Source organism: Triturus cristatus, chromosome 1_1 (assembly GCF_964204655.1).
Source record: "Triturus cristatus chromosome 1_1, aTriCri1.1, whole genome shotgun sequence".
NCBI lineage: Eukaryota > Metazoa > Chordata > Amphibia > Caudata > Salamandridae > Triturus > Triturus cristatus.
The window spans coordinates 1,208,279,296-1,208,299,944 of NC_140579.1; the positions used below are offsets into that span (position 1 = coordinate 1,208,279,296).

At 43.8% G+C, this 20,649-nt stretch overlaps 1 protein-coding gene and 1 long non-coding RNA gene across 7 annotated transcripts in view; one reads left to right on the top strand and one right to left on the bottom strand.

The window, feature by feature from the left end:
* The window catches only part of LOC146871841 (S-adenosylhomocysteine hydrolase-like protein 1), an 879,643-nt gene that overhangs the window by 191,043 nt on the left and 667,951 nt on the right, over positions 1-20,649 (bottom strand). For 3 of the 6 annotated variants that reach the window (XM_085651882.1, XM_085651888.1, XM_085651921.1), the window contains one exon: positions 322-6,468. The exons of 1 other annotated variant lie outside the window; for it this stretch is intronic. In XM_085651882.1, the coding sequence (XP_085508008.1) occupies positions 6,219-6,468 (250 nt within the window). In that variant the 3' untranslated portion in view covers positions 322-6,218. Of the gene's footprint in view, positions 1-321; positions 6,655-20,649 lie in introns of those variants that run through there. 2 more of the 6 variants (XM_085651903.1, XM_085651912.1) reach the window with 1 other exon arrangement.
* The window catches only part of LOC146871842 (uncharacterized), a 140,784-nt gene that overhangs the window by 106,522 nt on the left and 13,613 nt on the right, over positions 1-20,649 (top strand). The gene's annotated exons all lie outside the window — the stretch shown is intronic.

A 20,649-nucleotide genomic window follows, 5' to 3' on the forward strand; every position in this document is an offset into this window, starting at 1 on the left:
CTCTGATTGGTCTTGAGCACAGTGGCTCTCCCACTTATTCGGCGTCAGTTTGTAAATTCCTGTCTTCATACATGTATGAGTAATACCTGATTACACAGACTATGATTCATGCCCGCTCTCTTACTAGGGCCTGGATTTCAACATTTATATAGCATTTCAACCAGCCTGTGGGTTTCTTGAGTAATACATTTTTTTGAAGCCCATGAAATGTCAGTGCCATGCTTCTTGGAGAGAAGTAGCTTGAATTACATCTTGAGAGACAGCAGTGAATGCAAGCATAATGTGCATAGACCATAAATAACGGACAGAGACAATCGAAGATTGAGTTAATTTGACTAATGATTTATTGCTTCATTGCAAATATCATTTTGCATTCATTAAAAATCATTCATATACAAAATAAACATATTCAGCTTGAGTGTTAGAGCATGCCCTCGCAATGACCAGCCTAACTGCCTCCAGGTCACATGGCTTGTAGAAGGGGCAGCCCTTACCCCAGACTTTGATACACACAGTGACATGAGACCAAAGCTCACAGGGTCCATCAACGAGAACAAGTGAGGTCTGGTGGACCTCATCTATGAACATACAACAAACAACTGCTCCTTCTGCGTGACACAGGTGACATTCACTGTGTGTACACAAATTATTTTACAAATACAACCCATTTCCTCGAAGAGGGCTTTTTCAAAAGCATGTCGCTCTAGTACTGCAGACAAGGAGGTGACTATGGTTTTAAAAGGAGAGAGATGTCCGGCTTACGCTTGTGGGGTTGCCATTAAGAGACACATCGTAACAGCTCCTAGGAACTAGGTACACCTTATCTACAGTATGCGATGAAGATAGAAGTCATAGCTGCCCTTTCACTAAAGAGAAGGATTTACATCGAGCAGCATGGGGCAATGCCTTAAACAACAGGAGCATCAAAAGAAGGATTCGAGCACTGAAAATGACAAAAAGCGTTCGACAGATTAAAATACATTTTCAAAGAGCGGAAGAAAATGAGGCAGCGCTGGAATGTGGCGAAAAGCTTTGCTCTATGCACAGTGGTCAGATACAACAAACTCCTGTCTTAGAGCATGTTTGTGACGGGTAGCTACATTCAGCTGATGGCATCTTTGAGGAGTTTATTTAGAGCTTCCTCTTGTGCAAAAAACTGATGTCCTGGGCAGCCTAGTCTAAATTACGTAAAAACTACTTGGTATCTATTCTCCCCTCAGCAGACTGAAAAATAGCTAAGCAATAGCCAGGTTCTGCAATAGAATACGGCTATTTTTGCCTTTTATATAGTGCTGCATATGGCTCAATCAATGTTTCAAAGTGACTGAAGGTGTGATGGATATAGACGATATCATATAGATATATTTCTTCACTAATGCCAAGGTTATACAGAGCAAGCCTAGTCTGAGAAAGTGATTACACCATTTGTAATAACACCTTCACACCTACTGTACCCTAGAAAGATACTGAGTACTAGAAGGGTAGACACTTGGAGTACATTTGATGTGAGCTGCTGGTCAGGTGAATGTGAGGGTTGGAGGCACAGTGTCGCAAAGGCCTAGTCAGGAATGAAGAATTTAAATATGGGACAAGCAAGAAAAAGGGTCAATGCAGGCCTGGAACGCGCTGCAGGAATGGGGAGGACAGAGTCGTGCTAGAGAGACACCACAAAAAGAGCACTACAGAGAATTTCCCTTGCCACCTGCTTCATGATGAGCAAGAGCACACGTGGCTGGGACACAGCAGTAGGGTCATAGCATGCAGTATACTGTCAGTGGCGTAGCATTGGTCCACACGGTGAGGAGGGGGGGGGGGGGGAGGTTGAGCTCCATGAAGCCCCCTACGGCACTGTGCTCTGGCCCCTGGTTTGAGAGCTCCTGACTGAGTCGGGAGCATGGTGGGAGTGGGGAGGGGGGCGCATGCACTTTACAGGAGGGGCCACCTCAAGTTCACGTTACGTCACTGTATACTGATGCAACACAGTTTGTTTGGTGCAACTAGACAGGAACAAATTATTTGAGTCCAATTTTAATATATGTCCTGCACTGGCCTGCCTCTATCACGTGTTAGTAGTGGCCTGTATGCTATAAAACAGGTGAGACCCCCAGCGGGCGCGGGTCTGACTGGAGCAGGCTTCCACTGCCACAAACCTATCTGCACTGGGGAGTAGGGGAAGTAGACCAAGAGGGATCTAGTTGCTCCGCGGGTTAGCAAGATCTTGGGGCCTCTAGGACACCACACTGGGCCTGGACCTAAAGGCAGGTGGCTTGCCTGAACAGTAGAGTTTCTCAGGGCAGCATGCTAGGGGTATCTGTATATCAGAAAACAGGCCTGGTGCCAGTCAAGCCTGAGGAAGGAGGCTCCAAGTGAGGAGCCATTCCACCCCACCCAAGCGCATGAGCCTTTCACTGGCAATGAAACGGGGCCAGGAGTTCAGAGCAGACAAGCAGCTCAAAGTAAGCTCCACTGCTCCCACTCTTTACAGGCTAAAATACTCTGCAGGACAACTGCATCCTGCTTCACTAGTACTCATGAGCGAAAGTATTGAACCTTGCAGTATACGGGCTGGCGGAGCATTCATTTGTAAGACAGTACCAATGGGCACTTGTGCCATGATGGAGCACAATTGTTCTCTGCCCCCTCTACAATTCACGTCCTTCTGGTTTGTGCATGTTAGGTTGAGGAGGCACAGAAGAAAATCCTGTTCACATTTGTGATAAAGGGAGATCAGTAGTCGTTGTGGTGTGGTGTTACAGGTGCATCCTTAAACCGCAGAGCAAACAGGTAAGTTATAACATTCTATCTGTATCGGCCCTTACCCTGCAGACATATTCATCGATACATGCTTTGGCCTAACTGAACAGCTGTCCTTCATATTATCACACTCATCAATATCTCGGGCTGTAGACAGGAGACAGGTATCTACCATATTACACATCTAGATGAATATGCCACCTTATTTTGCATGTGTTTACAATGCATGGTGTTACAAAGCGGTCGTTACAACGACCGCGTTGTTAGTTCGCATACCGTTACAACGCAAGTCGGAACAACGACAATGAATGGGCGCAGGACCCTTGGGGCAGGGCAAAGAGGAGAACTGACTGTAAACAACTCCTGGGACCCCATGGACATAATAAGGATATCTGAAAGGGAACAGAAATATGATTGATCGCTGACAGAATATCGGGATCATAAATATCGTGTGGACATAATATCGTGTCAAAAATAACGAGGACATAATATAAAGACGGTAAGTGCAAATAGGTAAGTATAGATTTACTATTCTTAACCCCACATTTACTAATCTTGAACATATATATAGTCAAGGTTTACATATGTGGAGTTATGCATAAGAAAAATGTTCTTACCTATATAAACTTACCTTCATGGTATTTGTGTCCTCGATATTCTTCACAATATTTTGTTCCACTATATTTGTATTTCCGCTAATCTGTCTAAATACCGATTATGATATCATGGAAATTAGACCAAAGGGGAAGAAAGAGTTGGAAAGGGAAGATATCACAACTACCAAAGGTCAGCATAAGGAGGAAATCTCCATTGCAAGCTCTGGAGAACCCAAAGGAAAGAGCAGCATATCCTGACCGTAATGAGAGACATGGAGGAGTGGGAGAGGCACCCCCTGGGAAAACGGCCAAAGTGTTTATTTTTTAGACTCAAGGTTAATCCTTTCTAGTGCATTTAGTCCCTGGGACCACCTGTACAATAATATCCCAGCCTCAGCTAACACCCCCTCTCCTTTTCCTTCCGCTTGTTTGGTGGCTCTTAGCAGTATTATTTCTGTATCTCACTAGTCTTGTGTGGCCAGTCGAGGTTTGCTCGTGGTGACCTCAGCAACCTCTCAATTGTCATTACAATACCAGGCCAAGTACTATCACTTAGCAATTTTATAGTACACAGTCTGCCATTTATGCGGCATCTCAGTGGTTTATGGTATGAGGTGTAGTCGGTGGCTGGGGGTGAATCAATTAATTTGCAAAGCATTCACTGCCATAAAAAAGCCTGGTCCAAAAGAGATTACACTCCTTGTAGGTTAACAAAACACACCGTCTCCCAAGTTGCATTTCCGGTTTCAAAGCTACCAAAGCAAGAAGTGTTGTTATCAGCTGCAAGTTTGTCTGACCCCTTGGGAAAATTATATAATTAGTCTTCAAATCCATAAGATAAGTGCTCATTCAGCTATATCGTAATAAGGGATTCAACTGTTCATTAAGCGAGAGCGTCATCAACAGGCAACATCTCCATTGGTACATGCTAGAGGGCCAGGGGCACTTCGGCTCTCAGGAAATCGGCCTCACCCGCCACCTGTTTCTTCAAGGAGCTTGCTCATGGAAGAGACGCAGGTGGACAAAGGGTTTAGAAGCAGAGATGACCATGTACCCAGTCCTCTTTTCCTAATTTCAGCCATCCATCAGTTGTCGCCTACTCGTGGACGCATCTTCCCACACATCTGCCTTCTTGAATTGGAGGTTAAGAGTGTGGTTGGTAGACAGGACAAATCAAAGATACTGAACAAAATATTGGGTTTTCTGTGGATTTAAAATGTCTGTAAATTGCCTTTTGATGTGGGTTTGGTGCTGGCTTCAGTCGAACGTGGGGTTAACAGTGGCCCTTATCTTCTTGCTCTACTCCAGGGTTGCTCACATTGTGGTGTATTCACTTGCTGGGCAGATTGTGGTGAGCCTCGATCGCTGCTAGCCGTCCCTCTTATATGGCATTGCTGTATAAAGTTCGGGAGCTGTCACAGCGCAAAGAATTGTTATAATGCTATACATGATGCTTATCATGCATCAGTGCTGTGAAACCAAATGATTATCCTCGTGGAGAAGCGATGATATTCCTCGGGATCAGATTTTATGCAATAGTTTAAATTACAGCCAGATTATATCTCAATGGTGGTCCTATCATCTTCTTTGTGGCATGAAATATTTGTGTATGCAAACTATGGAGCGGCGGTGGGGGCTGTTCGTCTCAAACAAGGGGGTGCTACTGACGGAGCTCATCAACACGGCCGACCACCATGGGGGTCTGGGCCAGTTTCACACTAGTATCACAGGACAGGCTCCACTCATACCCAGGAGTGGCAGTCATACTGTGACATGCCCATTTCACTGGTGGCAGAGAACAAACGCCACTCAAATCTATCACATGTACTAAGACTAGGCCTGATTCATAATGGTGGCAGAAGACATGCTGCACCTAAGGCTAGGGAATGCATTGTGATGAGGCCCTAGGACACTGGTGGCAACAGACTCAACTAGCACACATATTGTAACTAGGCCTGGTGCACAGCACTGGCCACCCCCGCTGCACAAGGAGGGGCGCCAAGTCAGTTACAGTACGAATAACCAAAAGATATCCCATCTGTAAGGCAATACACAATCTTCATAGAGAGTTAAGCAAGGATAAATGAAATCCATGGGAGGGCTGCTATGACCAGGGGAATAACTGACAGATATTATTAACCTTGAAAGCTATGAGGCCTCACTAGGGGTATGTAGCGCTGTATGAATGCTGCAGTACAAAACAAAAGATTCAGACCAGGTGCAGGAATCCGGGCATATGAAAGCCCCGCTAAAAGTGAACCAGTACTGGAGTCTAATGATTGAAATTAAAGACTGGAATCTGGTGAGGGATTAGAGGACAAACAATGAAACAAGTCACATCCAGCCTGCAAGAACACAAAGCATCTGCCAGTGTGTTTGAGGACAAACAAAAAGGAACTGCATCCAGTGTCTAAGAGGACAAACAGACACAGAGGAACTATGCCCTGTGCAGTGACGTGAAGACGGAACAAAGTACGTCATTGGCGTCAATAAGGGAGTAAAGGGAGTAGCTTACCCTTAGGCATACGGGCACCACCCTTGCTACATCTGGGGTCAGTAGTCATGAAACAGAAAATGAACAAGGCTCCTAAAACCATGTGTATGTATAAAGTTTCCACTCTTTACTCACCTCACGACAAATGAGAAATAATCAGTTCGAGGCATAGGAGGGGACGAGGGGTGACATAATCTGGGGTTAAGAGGTGTGTGATGTCACTTCCACTACAGCAGCCATTCTGATAAAATAACATTAATAAGATACGTTATACGAGAACAGGGAAAAGCTGAGCCTTGTTACCAGATACACCGACATAAAGTATCTGCACCTTGTGTCAGGGAGGAAGGTGGACAGATAAGACCCACATCTCACTAGGACGACATAAACCTCAAAGACAGAGCGATTGGGCCTTGTCCTGTGTGCGCACACAGACTTTGGACCAGTGCACTGGGAGGAGAGCTGTGGAAATGTCCAATGTACTTTTGAGGACAGATGGACAGACCAAAGTACAGTGGCTTGAGAGGACAAACAGAGAGGAACTGAACTTCAGCCAGAGGGCAGAGGACTGCTTCTTGTGTGTGGAAGGGCACCTGAAAGACATGGAGGAGCAACATAGTGTGCCTAGGAGAGGAAACATAAAGACAAGACTGAACAACAATGATAAAATCACAGTGATAAAGAAATACAATTAAGAAATAGGTAACAATGAAGTTGAACAAAATAAAAAGAACTTAAAAAATAATTATTTGCACTCTAAAGGTGACTCTTCATTAGAGGCATCGGTACTTCAGAGTTCTGTCTCAGTATCTGTAAGGAAAACAACTACAATTGAGCATTTTATTCACCCCTAACACCATAAAAGAGATCTGAGAAGAAAGACCACAGAGTTGAAGACAGAGAAGCGCACCCAGAAAAATGCTGGAAGTAGGTACAGTTTAAAGGAGGAACGAGGAGAGAACAGAGAGGAGAGAGTCGAGTTGACGGGAAGAGAGGATAGCCACAAAAAACAAAACAACGGGGGACAGTTTCAAAGCTAAAAAGAGGTGCGAAGAAAGAGTGCAAAAATTTGGAGAATTGTGAAAAGAAAGCAGTGATTCCAAAATGAAGCTAAAATGAGAGGAAGCAGGAGGAGAGACAAAGCATGAGGAGAAAGTGATGCCCATAGAAATAGCTAAGAATGGAGCAGTGTAGAAGGCTGAGAGGACAGATAAAAAGAGAGCATAGCGGAAAAGAAGGTCAAAAAGATGCTGGAAGACAGGATAGTCAAGAGGTGGAAAAAGAACTGACAAGAGAACAGAAGCTAGAGGATAGTCGAGAAGAGAGTGCTGAGAACCTAGTAGAGAGCTGAGAAGAGAGTGAAGTAAAAACATAATAAAAGTTGAAGAGAGCCATCAAACGAAACGAGGGATGTAGTAATATGAGAAGACCGAGAAGAAACCTCTAAGGACAGTAGTTAGGAGAGCAGCAGAGAGAGCCAAAAGGAAAGAAAAACACATTTACAAAAGCACAGAGGGGATGGGTGCGAGGGAGACTGGAAGAAGAAAGGATAGCCAAGAAGGAAACCAAAAGCAAAGCCGGGAGAGAGCGGAGTATAAACATAAAATGAACCAAGGAGAAAAAGGGGGAGCTTAGAGTTCAGCGGAGTGGGAGCATTAATGAAGCTGGCAAGAGACAGCAGAGGCTTACAGACAGTCAAAACGTCAGATCACCTCCAAGAAGGGAAATGAAGAGAGAGTATTGTAGAAACATAAGAATAGGTCCAAAGACACCAGAGAGCATACCAGACAGCTAATACAAGAGGACATGAAAGCAGAAAAGAAAGAGTTGCATGGAGAACCAACAAGGGAGTAAAGAGATGAACCATGCAAGCCCACACGGGAGCTGAGAACAGAGAGTTGTGAGACAATAATAGAGAAGAATACAAGAGTTGTAGGGAAGGCAGATAAGAAAATATTATACTCAGTAGAAATGCGTAGAAGAGGGAAGCTTAAATGAAAACTGAGCTATGAAGAGACCAAAAAAGAAAGCAAAAGAGATAGGTCAGAAATGAGAACAGAAGGCAAAAAGGCTATAAAATGTGAAAGGAGAGTTAAAGACTGGGCTGTCAGAAGACCAGAAAAGAAAAAAACAAGAGAGAAAGAGAGCTGAGAAAGGAGCCTGGCGGAGAGACAAGATGAAAGCAGAGAATGGGACACAGATAGAACTGCGAGAGAGACAACTAGCCCAATTGAGACAACAGAAAAACTCGGGGAGACGCAGGAATGTAGTTGAGGAGAGGACCAAGAAGAGAATGTTGAAAAGGGACCAGTAAAGAAAGAAATAGGGAGCAATGAAAGAGTAGACAAGGGAATAGTAAAGCTGTCATTAAAGAGAACAAAGAAGCAATGTAAGAAAGGAAGATAGTTAAGTAGAGGGCAGAAAACAAGACAGAAAGAGGCGTGCACATGGGTATTTACAAACCCACTTAAAACAGCCACATACAAACACAATAGGCCCCCTCCAGACTTCATTTTGTCTCCCACTAATATATATATATATATATATATATATATTCACTGAAAAAACCATAGGTTTCACACACGTTATAGTTAGGAATTAGCATTTAAAAAACCTGGCAAATTCACTGAAAAAACCATAGGTTTCACACATGTTATAGTTAGCTGGACATTTTACTGATAAAAAACCAATGAAATTCCCCCGTTATAGTTAGTGCAGGCAACTATAACTCACGCGACCGCAATCCTCTGCTGATGCTAATACTGTATTTAGACACTTATTTGCCCATGTGTTCTTCCATAAATTTTTAGCTATACATATATTACAAATATATTTTTTTCATAAAGACACATATGTCATCAGCAGAAGATTGCGGTCGCGTGAGTTATAGTTGCCTGCACTAACTATAACGGGGGAATTTCATTGGTTTTTTTATCAGTAAAATGTCCAGCTAACTATAACATGTGTGAAACCTATGGTTTTTTCAGTGAATTTGCCAGGTTTTTTAAATGCTAATTCCTAACTATAACGTGTGTGAAACCTATGGTTTTTTCAGTGAATTTGTACGTTTTTTTAAATGCTAAGTTACTTTACGCCATTCGTGGCGTTGCGCGCCCAGTTAACGCAGTTCGTTCCGTGCGCGCACGGTGCGCTTCGCGCACCGTGCGTGCACAGTGAGCACGCGGTTGCTTCGCGCACCGCGTGCCCACTTTACGCAGTTAGTGCCGTGCACACACGGTGGTCACGCGGTGCGCTGCGCGCATCGCGTGCCCACATTATGCGGGATGGGCCATGTACGCACGATGCGCTTCGCGCACCGTGCGCACATGGGGGACATATTATGCGCATCTTTTTGAAATGTATTCTTTGTTAATTTTATTGTTGTTATATGCCATGCACAAATGGTGCCCTTCGGGCACCATCTGCACACGGGGTGGCACCGTGCGCACATGGGGGACATATTATGCGCATCTTTTTGTAATGTATTCTTTGTTAATTTGATATGTGTAATATGCCATGCACAAATGGTGCCCTTCGGGCACCATTTGCACACGGGGTGGGGAGAATGTGGATAATTTTTTTTTTTTATAATTTTTACCGTACGCGTACGGTAAGCGTAATCGTCGAATTTCCGAAAAAAAAATATTTTTTTTTTGGGCTTGAGGGTTGTTTGGGGACCCCTATATCAATGCTGGGTGGTTAGGATGTGACGAAACTGCCTCTTTAGCCATTTTTTGGCCTCGTTTTTGCTGCCCAACTCAGAAAGCGAGAGAGAAAATGGCGGCCGCCGCTTCCTGGTTTCGACCGATTCGAATGTTTACTAAGATCTAAGAGCCAATCAGAATCGCGCTCGCGCACGCCACCGTACGCGTACGGTAAGCGCACCGTAAGCGCACCGTAAGCTGGCTCAGATATATATATTGATTTAAAGGCTATTTTTTCAGAATCTACTGAACAGATTTACACCAAACCTACAAAAGGCACTTCCTTGACCTGAGGACTAGCTCTCTGCCAAATTTCAAGTAATTCTGTTCAGCCGTTCGGGCTGTAGCTGTGTCTAAAGGTCCTATGGAAAAATGCATGGGAAAAACGCGTTTTGGGACCCCCCTTTTATCTCAGCCCCCGCTTGACGAATCCCCCCGAGACTTTCAGGGTAGGAGCGGAGCGTAGCGCCCCACCTATTTTGAAAAATTCGCGAGGATTCGTCGACCGGCGCCAAAGTTATTCAAAATAGAATGTTGCGGATTTCCTATGGAAACAGGGTCCTAACTATAACTACCTACTGGCGACCGCCAGTAGGTAATATATATATATATATATATATATATATATATATATATATATATATATATATAGTGCCACACAGGTGAGTAATACAATCCTCTTGGAGAGTGCAGCGAGTGGAACAGCTATTGGTGCAAATTTATATATATATGTATATATAAATATATTCAATGAAAAAACCATAGGTTTCACACATGTTATAGTTAGCTGGAAATTTTACTGATAAAAAACCAATGAAATTCCCCCGTTATAGTTACTGTAGGCAACTATAACTCACGCGACCGTAATCCTCTGCTGATGCTAATACTGTATTTAGACACTTATTTGCCCATGTCTTCTTCCATTAAATTTTAGCTATACATATTTTACAATTTTTTTTTTTTCATAAAGACACATATGTCATCACCAGAGGATTACGGTCGCGTGAGTTATAGTTGCCTACAGTAACTATAACGGGGGAATTTCATTGGTTTTTTATCAGTAAAATTTCCAGCTAACTATAACATGTGTGAAACCTATGGTTTTTTCATTGAATTAGCAAGGTTTTTTAAATGCTAATTCCTAACTATAACGTGTGTGAAACCTATGATTTTTTCAGTGAATTTGTACGGTTTTTTAAATGCCAAGTTACTTTACGCCATTCGTGGCGTGCACGCCCACTTAACGCAGTTCGTTCCGTGCGCGCACGGTGCGCTTCGCGTACCGTGCGCCCACAGTGAGCACGCGGTGCGCTTCGCGCACCGCGCGCCCACTTTACGCAGTTAGTGCCGTACACGCAAGGTGGGCACGCAGTGCGCTACACGCACCGCGTGCCCACGTTACGCACCGTGCGCACATGGAGGACATATTATGCGCTTCCTTGTGATAGGTAATCTGTTAAATTTAATTTGTAAGTGATGACAATAATATGCCATGCACAGAGAGTGTTTTTTTTTTTTATTAAAATTTTTAGCGTAAGCGCACCGTACGCGTACGGTAAGCGTAATCGGCTAAATTTTCAAAAAATAAAAATTTACAGTTTTTGGCCTTGGGGGATCTTTGAGGACTCAACTAACATGGCTATGTGCATGGGCGCTGTCTAAACAGCCCCTTTATATGTTTTTTGCCTTTGTTTACAGCCCCCCCCCCTCAGAGTGCGAGAGAGAAAATGGCGGCCGCCGCTTCCTGGTTTCGGCCGATTCGAATGTTTACTAAGATCTAACAGCCAATCAGAATCGCGCTCGCGCACGCCACCGTACGCGTACGGTAAGCTTACGGTAAGCGCACCGTAAGCTGGCTCAGATATATATATTGATTTAAAGGCTATTTTCTCAGAATCTACTGAACAGATTTACACCAAACCTACAAAAGGCACTTCCTTGACCTGAGGACTACCTCTCTGCCAAATTTCTAGTAATTCTGTTCAGCCGTTCGGGCTGTAGCCCTGTCTAAAGGTCCTATGGAAAAATGCATGGGAAAAACGCGTTTTGGGACCCCCCTTTTATCTCAGCCCCCGCTTGACGAATCCCCCCGAGACTTTCAGGGTAGGAGCGGAGCGTAGCGCCCCACCTATTTTGAGAAATTCGCGAGGATTCGTCGACCGGCGCCAAAGTTATTCAAAATAGAATGTTGCGGATTTCCTATGGAAACAGGGTCCTAACTATAACTACCTACTGACGACCGCCAGTAGGTAATATATATATATATGTATATATAAATATATATGTATATATTATCTACTAGGACCGTGTTTCCATAGGAAATCCGCAACATTCTATTTGGAATAACTTTGGCGCCGGTTGACGAATCCTCGCGAAATTTTCAAAATAGGTGGGGCGCTCCGCTCCGCTCCTACCCTGAAAGTCTCGGGGGGATTCGTCAAGCGGGGGCTGAGAAAAAAGGGGGGTCCCAAAACGCGTTTTCCCCATGCAATTTTCCATAGGGACCTTTAGTCCAAGGTACAGCCCGAACGGCTGAACAGAGTTACTTGAAATTTGGCAGAGAGGTAGTCCTCAGGTCAGGGATGTGCCTTTTGCAGGTCTAGTGTCAATCTGTTCAGTAGTTCCTGAGAAAATCAAAAGTAAAATCATATATATATGTGGGCGGAGCCTAACCACACATCTCATCCTGAGATCTGATTGGCTGTCAGCACTTCATCCAAGAAGTGTTGGCAGCCATCTTGGGACCAATATACATGATAGCACCTCATTAAAAAGCATTGCAGTTAATAGAAGGTTTTAAGACTTTAGTTACATTATAAATCATTTGTTGATGGTACCATACTCATTTTAGGAATTGAGGTATGTTCTAAGGTGATTTCACCATGTGAAAAAGCCTTCTGCTGGGATATCATGATTGAGAGAAAAATATTTTCTCATGCTTTTCCCACAGAGGTTTGGAAGGTAATCTATAAACTAAACTGAGAGCTTATTTTCTGTAAATTCACATTATCTTTCTCAGTCATGTGAGAATGAAGTCTGACATTCTCAGTAAAACATATACATCCAACAAGGGCAGAGACTGTCAGTTGATTCCTTTGTGTTCTACTGCAGCTTCCCAGAGTGTTCCAAAGAACAACTAGAGCGCTAACAGTCCTACTTATGATAAACGTATGGCACACCTGAAGCCATCTTGCTTGGATTAAAGTGGTAACTCTTAAAACATTTAATTTAAAAAGGAACAAAATGAGGGGGTTCATTTTTCCATAAAAAGTATGATTAGTGCTGCAGAAAGAAAAATTAGGGCACATTTTGAGTGACTTCTCAAATCCTCTTCTATTTCATTAAAAAATTCTGACATGCAGACTGAAACATGCACTTTCAATACCAGCAGCAGTTTTCCCTGGTGAGCAGTAGCTTTACTACAGTGATCTAATGAGCAAAAAGAGTGCTAACATTCTGAATTTATGGCAAATGTGTGACACATCTGAATGCCTTTGGAATCAAAGTAAAAAACTGAAAGTATTTCCTACTGAGGAGACTGCAGTAAATGAGGAAATTAGGAAACTTCATAGCAAATAAGTCTGCCAAGATGGCCACCAGAGACAAAAGAGCCCAAATGTAGCCCAAATATCACCCAGATGTAGCCCAAGTATAGCCCAATGACAGAATGTCCCAGAGTGTTCTTAAAAACAACTAGAGCGCTTACTGTCTTCATTATGACAAAAGTATGGCACACCTGAAGCCATCTTGATTGGAATAAACTGGTAACACTTAAAACATTTAATTTAAAAAGGAACACAATGAGGGGGTTCATTTTGCCATAGAAATTATGATTAATGCTGAAGAAAGAAAACGAGGGCACATTTTGAGTGACTTCTCAAATCCTCTTCTATTTGACATGCAGACTGAAACATGCACTTTTAATACCAGAAGCAGACTTCCATGGTGAACAGTAGTTTTACTACAGTGATCTAATGAGCAGCTAGAGTGCTAACATTCAGAATTTATGGCAAATGTGTGACATATCTGAATACCTTCATAATGGAATCAAAGTAAAACACTGAAAGCATTTCCTACTGAGGAGACTGCAGTACATGAGGAAATTAGGAAACTTCATAACAAATAAATCTCCCAAGATGGCCACCGGAGACAAAAGAGCCCAAATGTAGCCCAAAATCACCCAGATGTAGCCCAAATATAGCCCAATGACAGAAGTGTGCAAAACACTTATTTTGTGTTTTTGCAGTGTTATATAGTGCAGACTTGTCAGGTATTGGAGTGCTTTACATGGGCATTGGTTACATCACACAAGAACAAATTCATTTTGGTTGTAGACATGGGGAGATTAAGTGATTTGACCAGAAAAACAGAATGTCGAGCTGAAGCAGAAACTCCAACCTGGTTCCCCAGTTGCAAAGTCTGCAGTTCTGGAAGTAACACCACATCCTCTCCCCTAAGTGCAACATTTAATCAAGTGGTCAACTGGATAAAAAAACATAAAGGTAACAAATAATTTAAAAGTGCTTTCTCGCTATTTGAAAACTCAGAAAATATGTCCTTATTTTAGTCTTTTAGAGCACTAACCATAATTTTGATGCCAATAACACCCTCTCATATATGTAATTTCTAAAGGGAATGCTCTAGGTATTACAGTTTTGATTACATCAAGATGACGTCAGGCGTTCCACACTTTTGTAATAAATATAGAATGTTAGCAATCTAGTTGTTCATTAGGATACTGTTGAGAGGCAGAGGCCAGGGGCACGGACTCTGAAAATTGAAGGCAGGTAGGAGGGTGCAAAGGCAACAATTTAACCACACTGAGCAGGCAGGAAGGGCCGTGGCAGCACAACAGACTATGGAGGGCAGTGGAAAGGGGGGCAGGGGCAACAAACCAACAATACAGGACTTGCAAGAGAGGCTGTGGCAATGTAATAGACCATTGTGGGCAGAAGGAAGAGGCAATGGTAGTACAACCATACATGCCAACAGACCCGATTCAGCCAGGAAACGTCCAATGTTTTTAAGCTCAAATGGGCTTTATTTGATCTGTCTCCTGTCTACAATCTCCTCTTTTTCAATGTAACTCAAAGGGGAAAATCAATACCCCAGTTTTTTTTCAAAATCTCCCTCTTACCAAGTTCAAAATGTTCGCAAGTATGGTACATTGGATCATGGAAGGAAATGGGGTAGGGACATGGACTTGGATAACAGAGGACAGGAGGGACATGGAGAGGTGCACCAAACTGACCCTGCAGGGCAGGCATCAGGGTTTGCAGCAGCACAATACACCACACAGGGCATGCGGGACGGGAGTTCAGCACAACAATCCATAGAAAGCAAGAGGGAGGGGACAGGACCATGCACATGGACAACAGAGAACAGAGGGGCAAGAGGCAGGACCATAATGGACAGACAGGAGAGAAAGCTGCAGCATAACAGACCATAAAGGGCAGGAGGGATGGATCAGGGGCATTACAATGGAACAGACAAGCCAGGAGGGAGGGAGTAGGGGTCTGCACATGTAAACAGAGGGCTGGGGGCAAGGGGGCAGGGCAGGAGCAGCAAGATAGCCATGGAGGTCAGGCAGGATAGGCACTAGAAGCAAGACACACCATGAAGAGCAACAGTGAGACTGTGATGGCATACACACAGACCATGGAGGGAAGGTGGGAGGGGTTCAGGGGCAGCTAACTGACCACACAGGGAAGGTGGGAGGGGCCATGGCAGCACAGAAGACCATGCATGGCAAGTGGGAGGGATAGTGGTAGCACAATGGCTATGAAGGGCAAGAAGGAGGGTGCAGGGGCATGCACAAAGGACGATGGAGGATAGAAGGGAGGGTCAGGACCTGTGCACAGACAAGAAAGTTCAGGGGAAGGGGCCTCACAACAGACCGCACGGGGCAGGCAGGAGGAGCAGTTGCAGCACAACAGACCAGGGAGGGCAGAAGGGTGTGGCAGTACACACCATGTAGGACAGGAGGAAGAGGATAGGGGCATGGCATGTGGACAGGCAGGGTGGAGGTGGCAGGGACAGGTTACAGTCATCTGACAATGCTAGGCAGGTGGGGGGGGGAGTGGCAGCTCAACAGAACACTCAGAGTAGATAGGAGTGGCAGGTCCATGGAACATGGTGGGCAAAAAGGATGGAGTAGGGGCATACACAAAGACATCGGAGGGCAGGGGGAAGGAGAATAGGGGCAGCAAGCTAAGCACAGAGTTTAAGCAGGAGGTCAATGATGGGGCATAGAATTGGGCAATGGAGGGCAGGAGGAGTGGACGGGTACATCATACTAAATTGAGGGCAGTGGCAGCACATCAGACCATGCATGGCAGGAGGGAGGAGGCTAGTCCATGGATTCACACAACAGAGGATAGGGAGGAGGGGGATGGGGCAGCAAGCTAACTGTTCAGAGAAGGCGGGTATTAGGAACTTTATTGTTTTTAAAACGTGTGTCTGTGCGAACTACTTAAAATATGAACAAGTATGCAGCATAATCTCACTTTTATTCAGGAAGAAGAGGACGTTTGTGACTGTGACTCCGGGCTCACTTGGCAGAAACACCCCCTGACCCTCCACCCCCTATCGCAAAATGTAATGCCCGTGAAAAGGGTAGGTGAACACAGTGTTATATAGAACATAGTCCTGAGAGCACGATTTATTTATTTAGTATTTTGTAGAGCGCACAGCTACCTCCGTTGGAGGTGTCCCGGCGCTGAAGACATTATCTCAGAAGGGTCAGGGGAGTTTGAAAGGAAGGATTAGAATTAGATCTGGGAAAATAACCAGGTCTTTAGTTTTTTCCGAAATAGGGGTTCTGACGTCAGAAATCTTAATTCTGTGGGTAGCTGATTCCATAGTTTGGAGGTGGCTACTGCAAGGGCCCTTCCTCCCGTGTGTGCAAGGCGAAAACGGGGGCAGATCATGAGGCGGAGATGGTTGGATCTGATTGAAAACGAAAACTAGATATAGTGTATGGTATAAACTATACACCAAAAAGTGTGCTATAAGATGAACCGGGCGTGAAATATAACATGCAATACATTGTGCGCAATGACAGATTCATTGGAGAGCGCGAGATAGCACAGGCACTAGTGCGTGCTATGCGATATGCGCCTTGGAGTGTAATATGCACAGGGCAGTGTTGTGTAACCTAACTAGTCTCTAAAGTTGTAATATAAAATATGTGCTGGGGAGTGTAACGTTGCATATGCACTGTGACAAAGATATGGATCCCAGATTGTAATATGTATGGCATAGCACTGTGCATTATAACATAGGCATCGAGGAAGGCACGTTAGATGGGGCAATATAACCCGTGCGAAGACAAGTGTGGCATGACATATTCACGGGGTGGTGTTACAGTGCACATGGGCTAGAGAGTGTCATAGCATATGCACTAGCTAGTGGAATACAACACAGAGGTGTGTGGCACTCAGCAGGCAATGGTGGGTGTAACACAGCATTGGGCTCTGCCAGAAGCGCTCTGTGACTCTCAAGTGATGTTCGTCCCCTTTCCAGAGAGTAAAATAAAAAGTATTACACATCCGGCAGTGGATGTGTGTTTTATTAACCATGAGGGGGGTTTCTTGCATAGTTTTGGTCGAATTTTTGTCGAATCCCCTTTGAATGGCTTGGTGTGCATGTGTATTAAATGTGCCCGTCAATAGCTACCCATGTTTGTATAAATAAACGACAAGGGTGTCTACCGGGATTAGGCACGGTAGGGCATCAGACATGTCAGAGCTTCACTAGTGGTGTAAATACATTCCACGTGGATTCATTGTATGCATAGTCGCCTTTTAATGAATATCACGCAAATCGTCATGGTGATAGGTACGTACGGTGTGTCCAGCATGTCCTAGGGATGTCTATAAATATATATTTTTTAAAAATAATAAAAAACAGTGCCGGCCCTGGGGATTGGGGTCAAAAAAATATAATTAGGAGACAGGCCCTGGGGGATGGGGTCATCAGGGCCAATAAATTAGAATAAGAAGGGGAACCACACAGCCCCCCTTCTTAAAAAATTAAAATAAATAAAAGACTGGCATCGTGCCGGAGGCCACGCCCCCTCCTTGCAGCACTCTGCAAATGCGCCCCCTGGCGAGTTGTAAGTTGGGGAATTAATTCCTCTTCAATACTGAGGGTCCCTGAGGGCCAACTAGCCCAACAGGCATCTCCAGTATGCACCAGGGAGCTGCGCTGCAGACAGGTGTTCTGAGGCCAAGCCCCTTTTTACACCTCTCTGCAACGCAGCTCTGTGGCGCTTACTGGAGGTACCTAGTGGTCTAGTTTGACCCTAGGGACCCTTAGGATTCAAGGGGACTTAATCTCTCAACTTAGAACAGCCACAGGGCGCGTTTACACAGTGGTGAAGAGAGGGGACGGGGCCTGAGGTGACGTGTGCAAACACGCACTATGGCACGTTTTAAATTTGGGTTATAATTTTCCTTCAATACTGAGGGCCCCTGGGGGCTAACTAGCCCACCAAGTGCTTCCAGTAAGCGCCACTGAGCTGCATTGCAGAGAGGTGGTCCAAGCCGTGCCACTTTTTACAACTCTTTGCAACGCAGCTCTGTGGCACTTACTGGAGGTACCTAGTGGGCTAGTTGGACCCTAGGGACCCTCAGGATTCAAATGAACTTAATCTCCCAACTAAAAACGGACACAGGGCGTGTTTACACAGTGGTGAAGGGAGGGGATGGGGCCTGAGTTAACGTGTGCAAAAACGCCCTGTGGCCTGTTTTAAGAGGTAGTTTTAATCCCCCTGCCCTATTATATACTAGGGGCTTACAGAGGAGGTCATGCTAATCACAGGGGGACCCCAACGCATAATGTTCCCTAGTGTATGTAGGTGTTTTCACTGTATTCTAAGTGTCTTTTAACATAGCACTGGCTCTAGGACTGGTTAGTCAGACTCAGTTACCACCAGTATCCGTCTGAAAAAGTTGAGGGTACAGGATGATTTTGCAACAAGGCTTCTTTCTGCTCTTCTTTTTGTTCTTTCTGCACGTTATCCTTCTTCCTGCACTTTTCTTTGTCTTTGAGGACTTCTGTTGCTTCTTTCTGCACTTCTTTTTTTTCTTTCTGTGCATTTTTTCTTCTTTCTTCACATGTCCTATCTCTGTAGGCATAGTTAGAAATTAGCATTTAAAAAACCTTTGAAATTCACAGAAAAAACCATAGGTTTCAGGCACGTTATAGTTAGGAATTAGCATTTAAAAAACCTCAGAAATTCACTGAAAAAAACATAGGTTTCAGGGGTGTTATAGTTAGCTGGACTTTTTACTTGTACAAAACCATTGAAATTCCCCCGTTATAGTTAGTTCAGCTAACTATAACTTGCACGCCCGCAATGCACTGCTGATGACGTCACATATTACATCACTCATGACATGGTCAGTGACATCACTCATGACATCACTGATGACATCTCAAATGACATCACTGATGACATCACTGATGACATCATCCTTGTGATAGAGTGGCAGACCTCCTCTCACCCTAATATAACCTTTGATACACACATTCAAAAATAGAGACTAAACTTTTCAAAACAATGGACATACCAATACCAGTTACAACAACCTCTTCAGTAATTCTAAGATCCACATACACATCCACTCATTCACCAACAGTCCTATACAGTCACTCATACATGTATTCACTCATCATATGTACTCATACACCTATACATCCTGTTACACAATGCCACTCATCCATAGAGTTACTCACACACATAGTCACTCATGCTAATAAAGAATCAAACATACATTTATTTGCATATACAGTTATACACACACCACCACACTTACTTCTACGGAAACTTACACATACTTAGGGCCATATGTAGGTAGCCTCACATTAACCGATTCATAAATACCGAATTTTACCGATTCGGTATTTATGAATCGGTAAATGTGATGTAGGTAATAATTCGGTAAATTTTACCGATTCGGAAAAATGCGGTAATTATGAATCGGTATTTACCGATTCGGTAATGAGGCATACCTTCCCATTGATTCTTATGGGCCTGGAGGCCCATAGGAATCAATAGGAAGGTATGCCTCATTACCGATTCGGTTTTACCGATTCGGTAATGGGGGGAGCATATTCAAGGGTGGCAGGGTGTCACATTGACACCCTGTTGCACCCCTGAATCTTGCATGTGTGCACATGTGGCGCACATACATGCCCTAAGGGCATGTATGTCTGCCACATGGCACTCTTAAATCTGCAAAATATTACTTTTTGCAAGGTATTCGTTATTTATCACCAACCTGTATTTGGTGGTAAATAACGAATTCTCAATACTAATTTTCACTCTTTAGAGTGCTCCCTACATATGATTTCAGGATTCGGTATTTACCGAATAGGTATTTTACCGATTCGGTAATTTACCGAATCCTGAAATATGCCTCCTACATCTCAAATAGCTAAATACCGGTCGGTAACGGGATATTTACCGAATTTCGGCCGTTACCGACCGGTATTTAGCTACCTACATGAGGCCCTTAGTCTTTTAAACAATCACTTATAGAAACACATACTTATTCATAAAGAAACTCTTTCAATCTCTCACTCTCACATATACTCACTTATATACACCAATAGTCACATATACTAGTTTAAAACATATGTAGTTACTCATAAAGACACTATTGAGACAGTCATTCACTCACTAACACACCCATACACACACTCATCCACCCATACAGTCCTGCACACATGCTGTCTTCAACACATACAAAGAGTGAGTCACTCATTCATGCACCTATGCACTACGTAATACCCCCACCGAACCATGCAGACACTCAGACTGATACTCAAAAAACCAACTAATAACCTATATAGACACCCATGTAGCTACTCACCAACCCATGCAGCCACTTATACACAAAGTGAGAGACTGATACAGATATTTACATATTTAAACATTACTCACTAAGCCATGTATTCACTATGATACACTTAATCAGTCAGTTACACAATCAATTTTTCAAAAACAAATCATCCATTTAGACACTTATATACCCATTTATTCTTCCATCGACCTTGAGATATACATATATAAAACATATTTAATTTTCAGAAA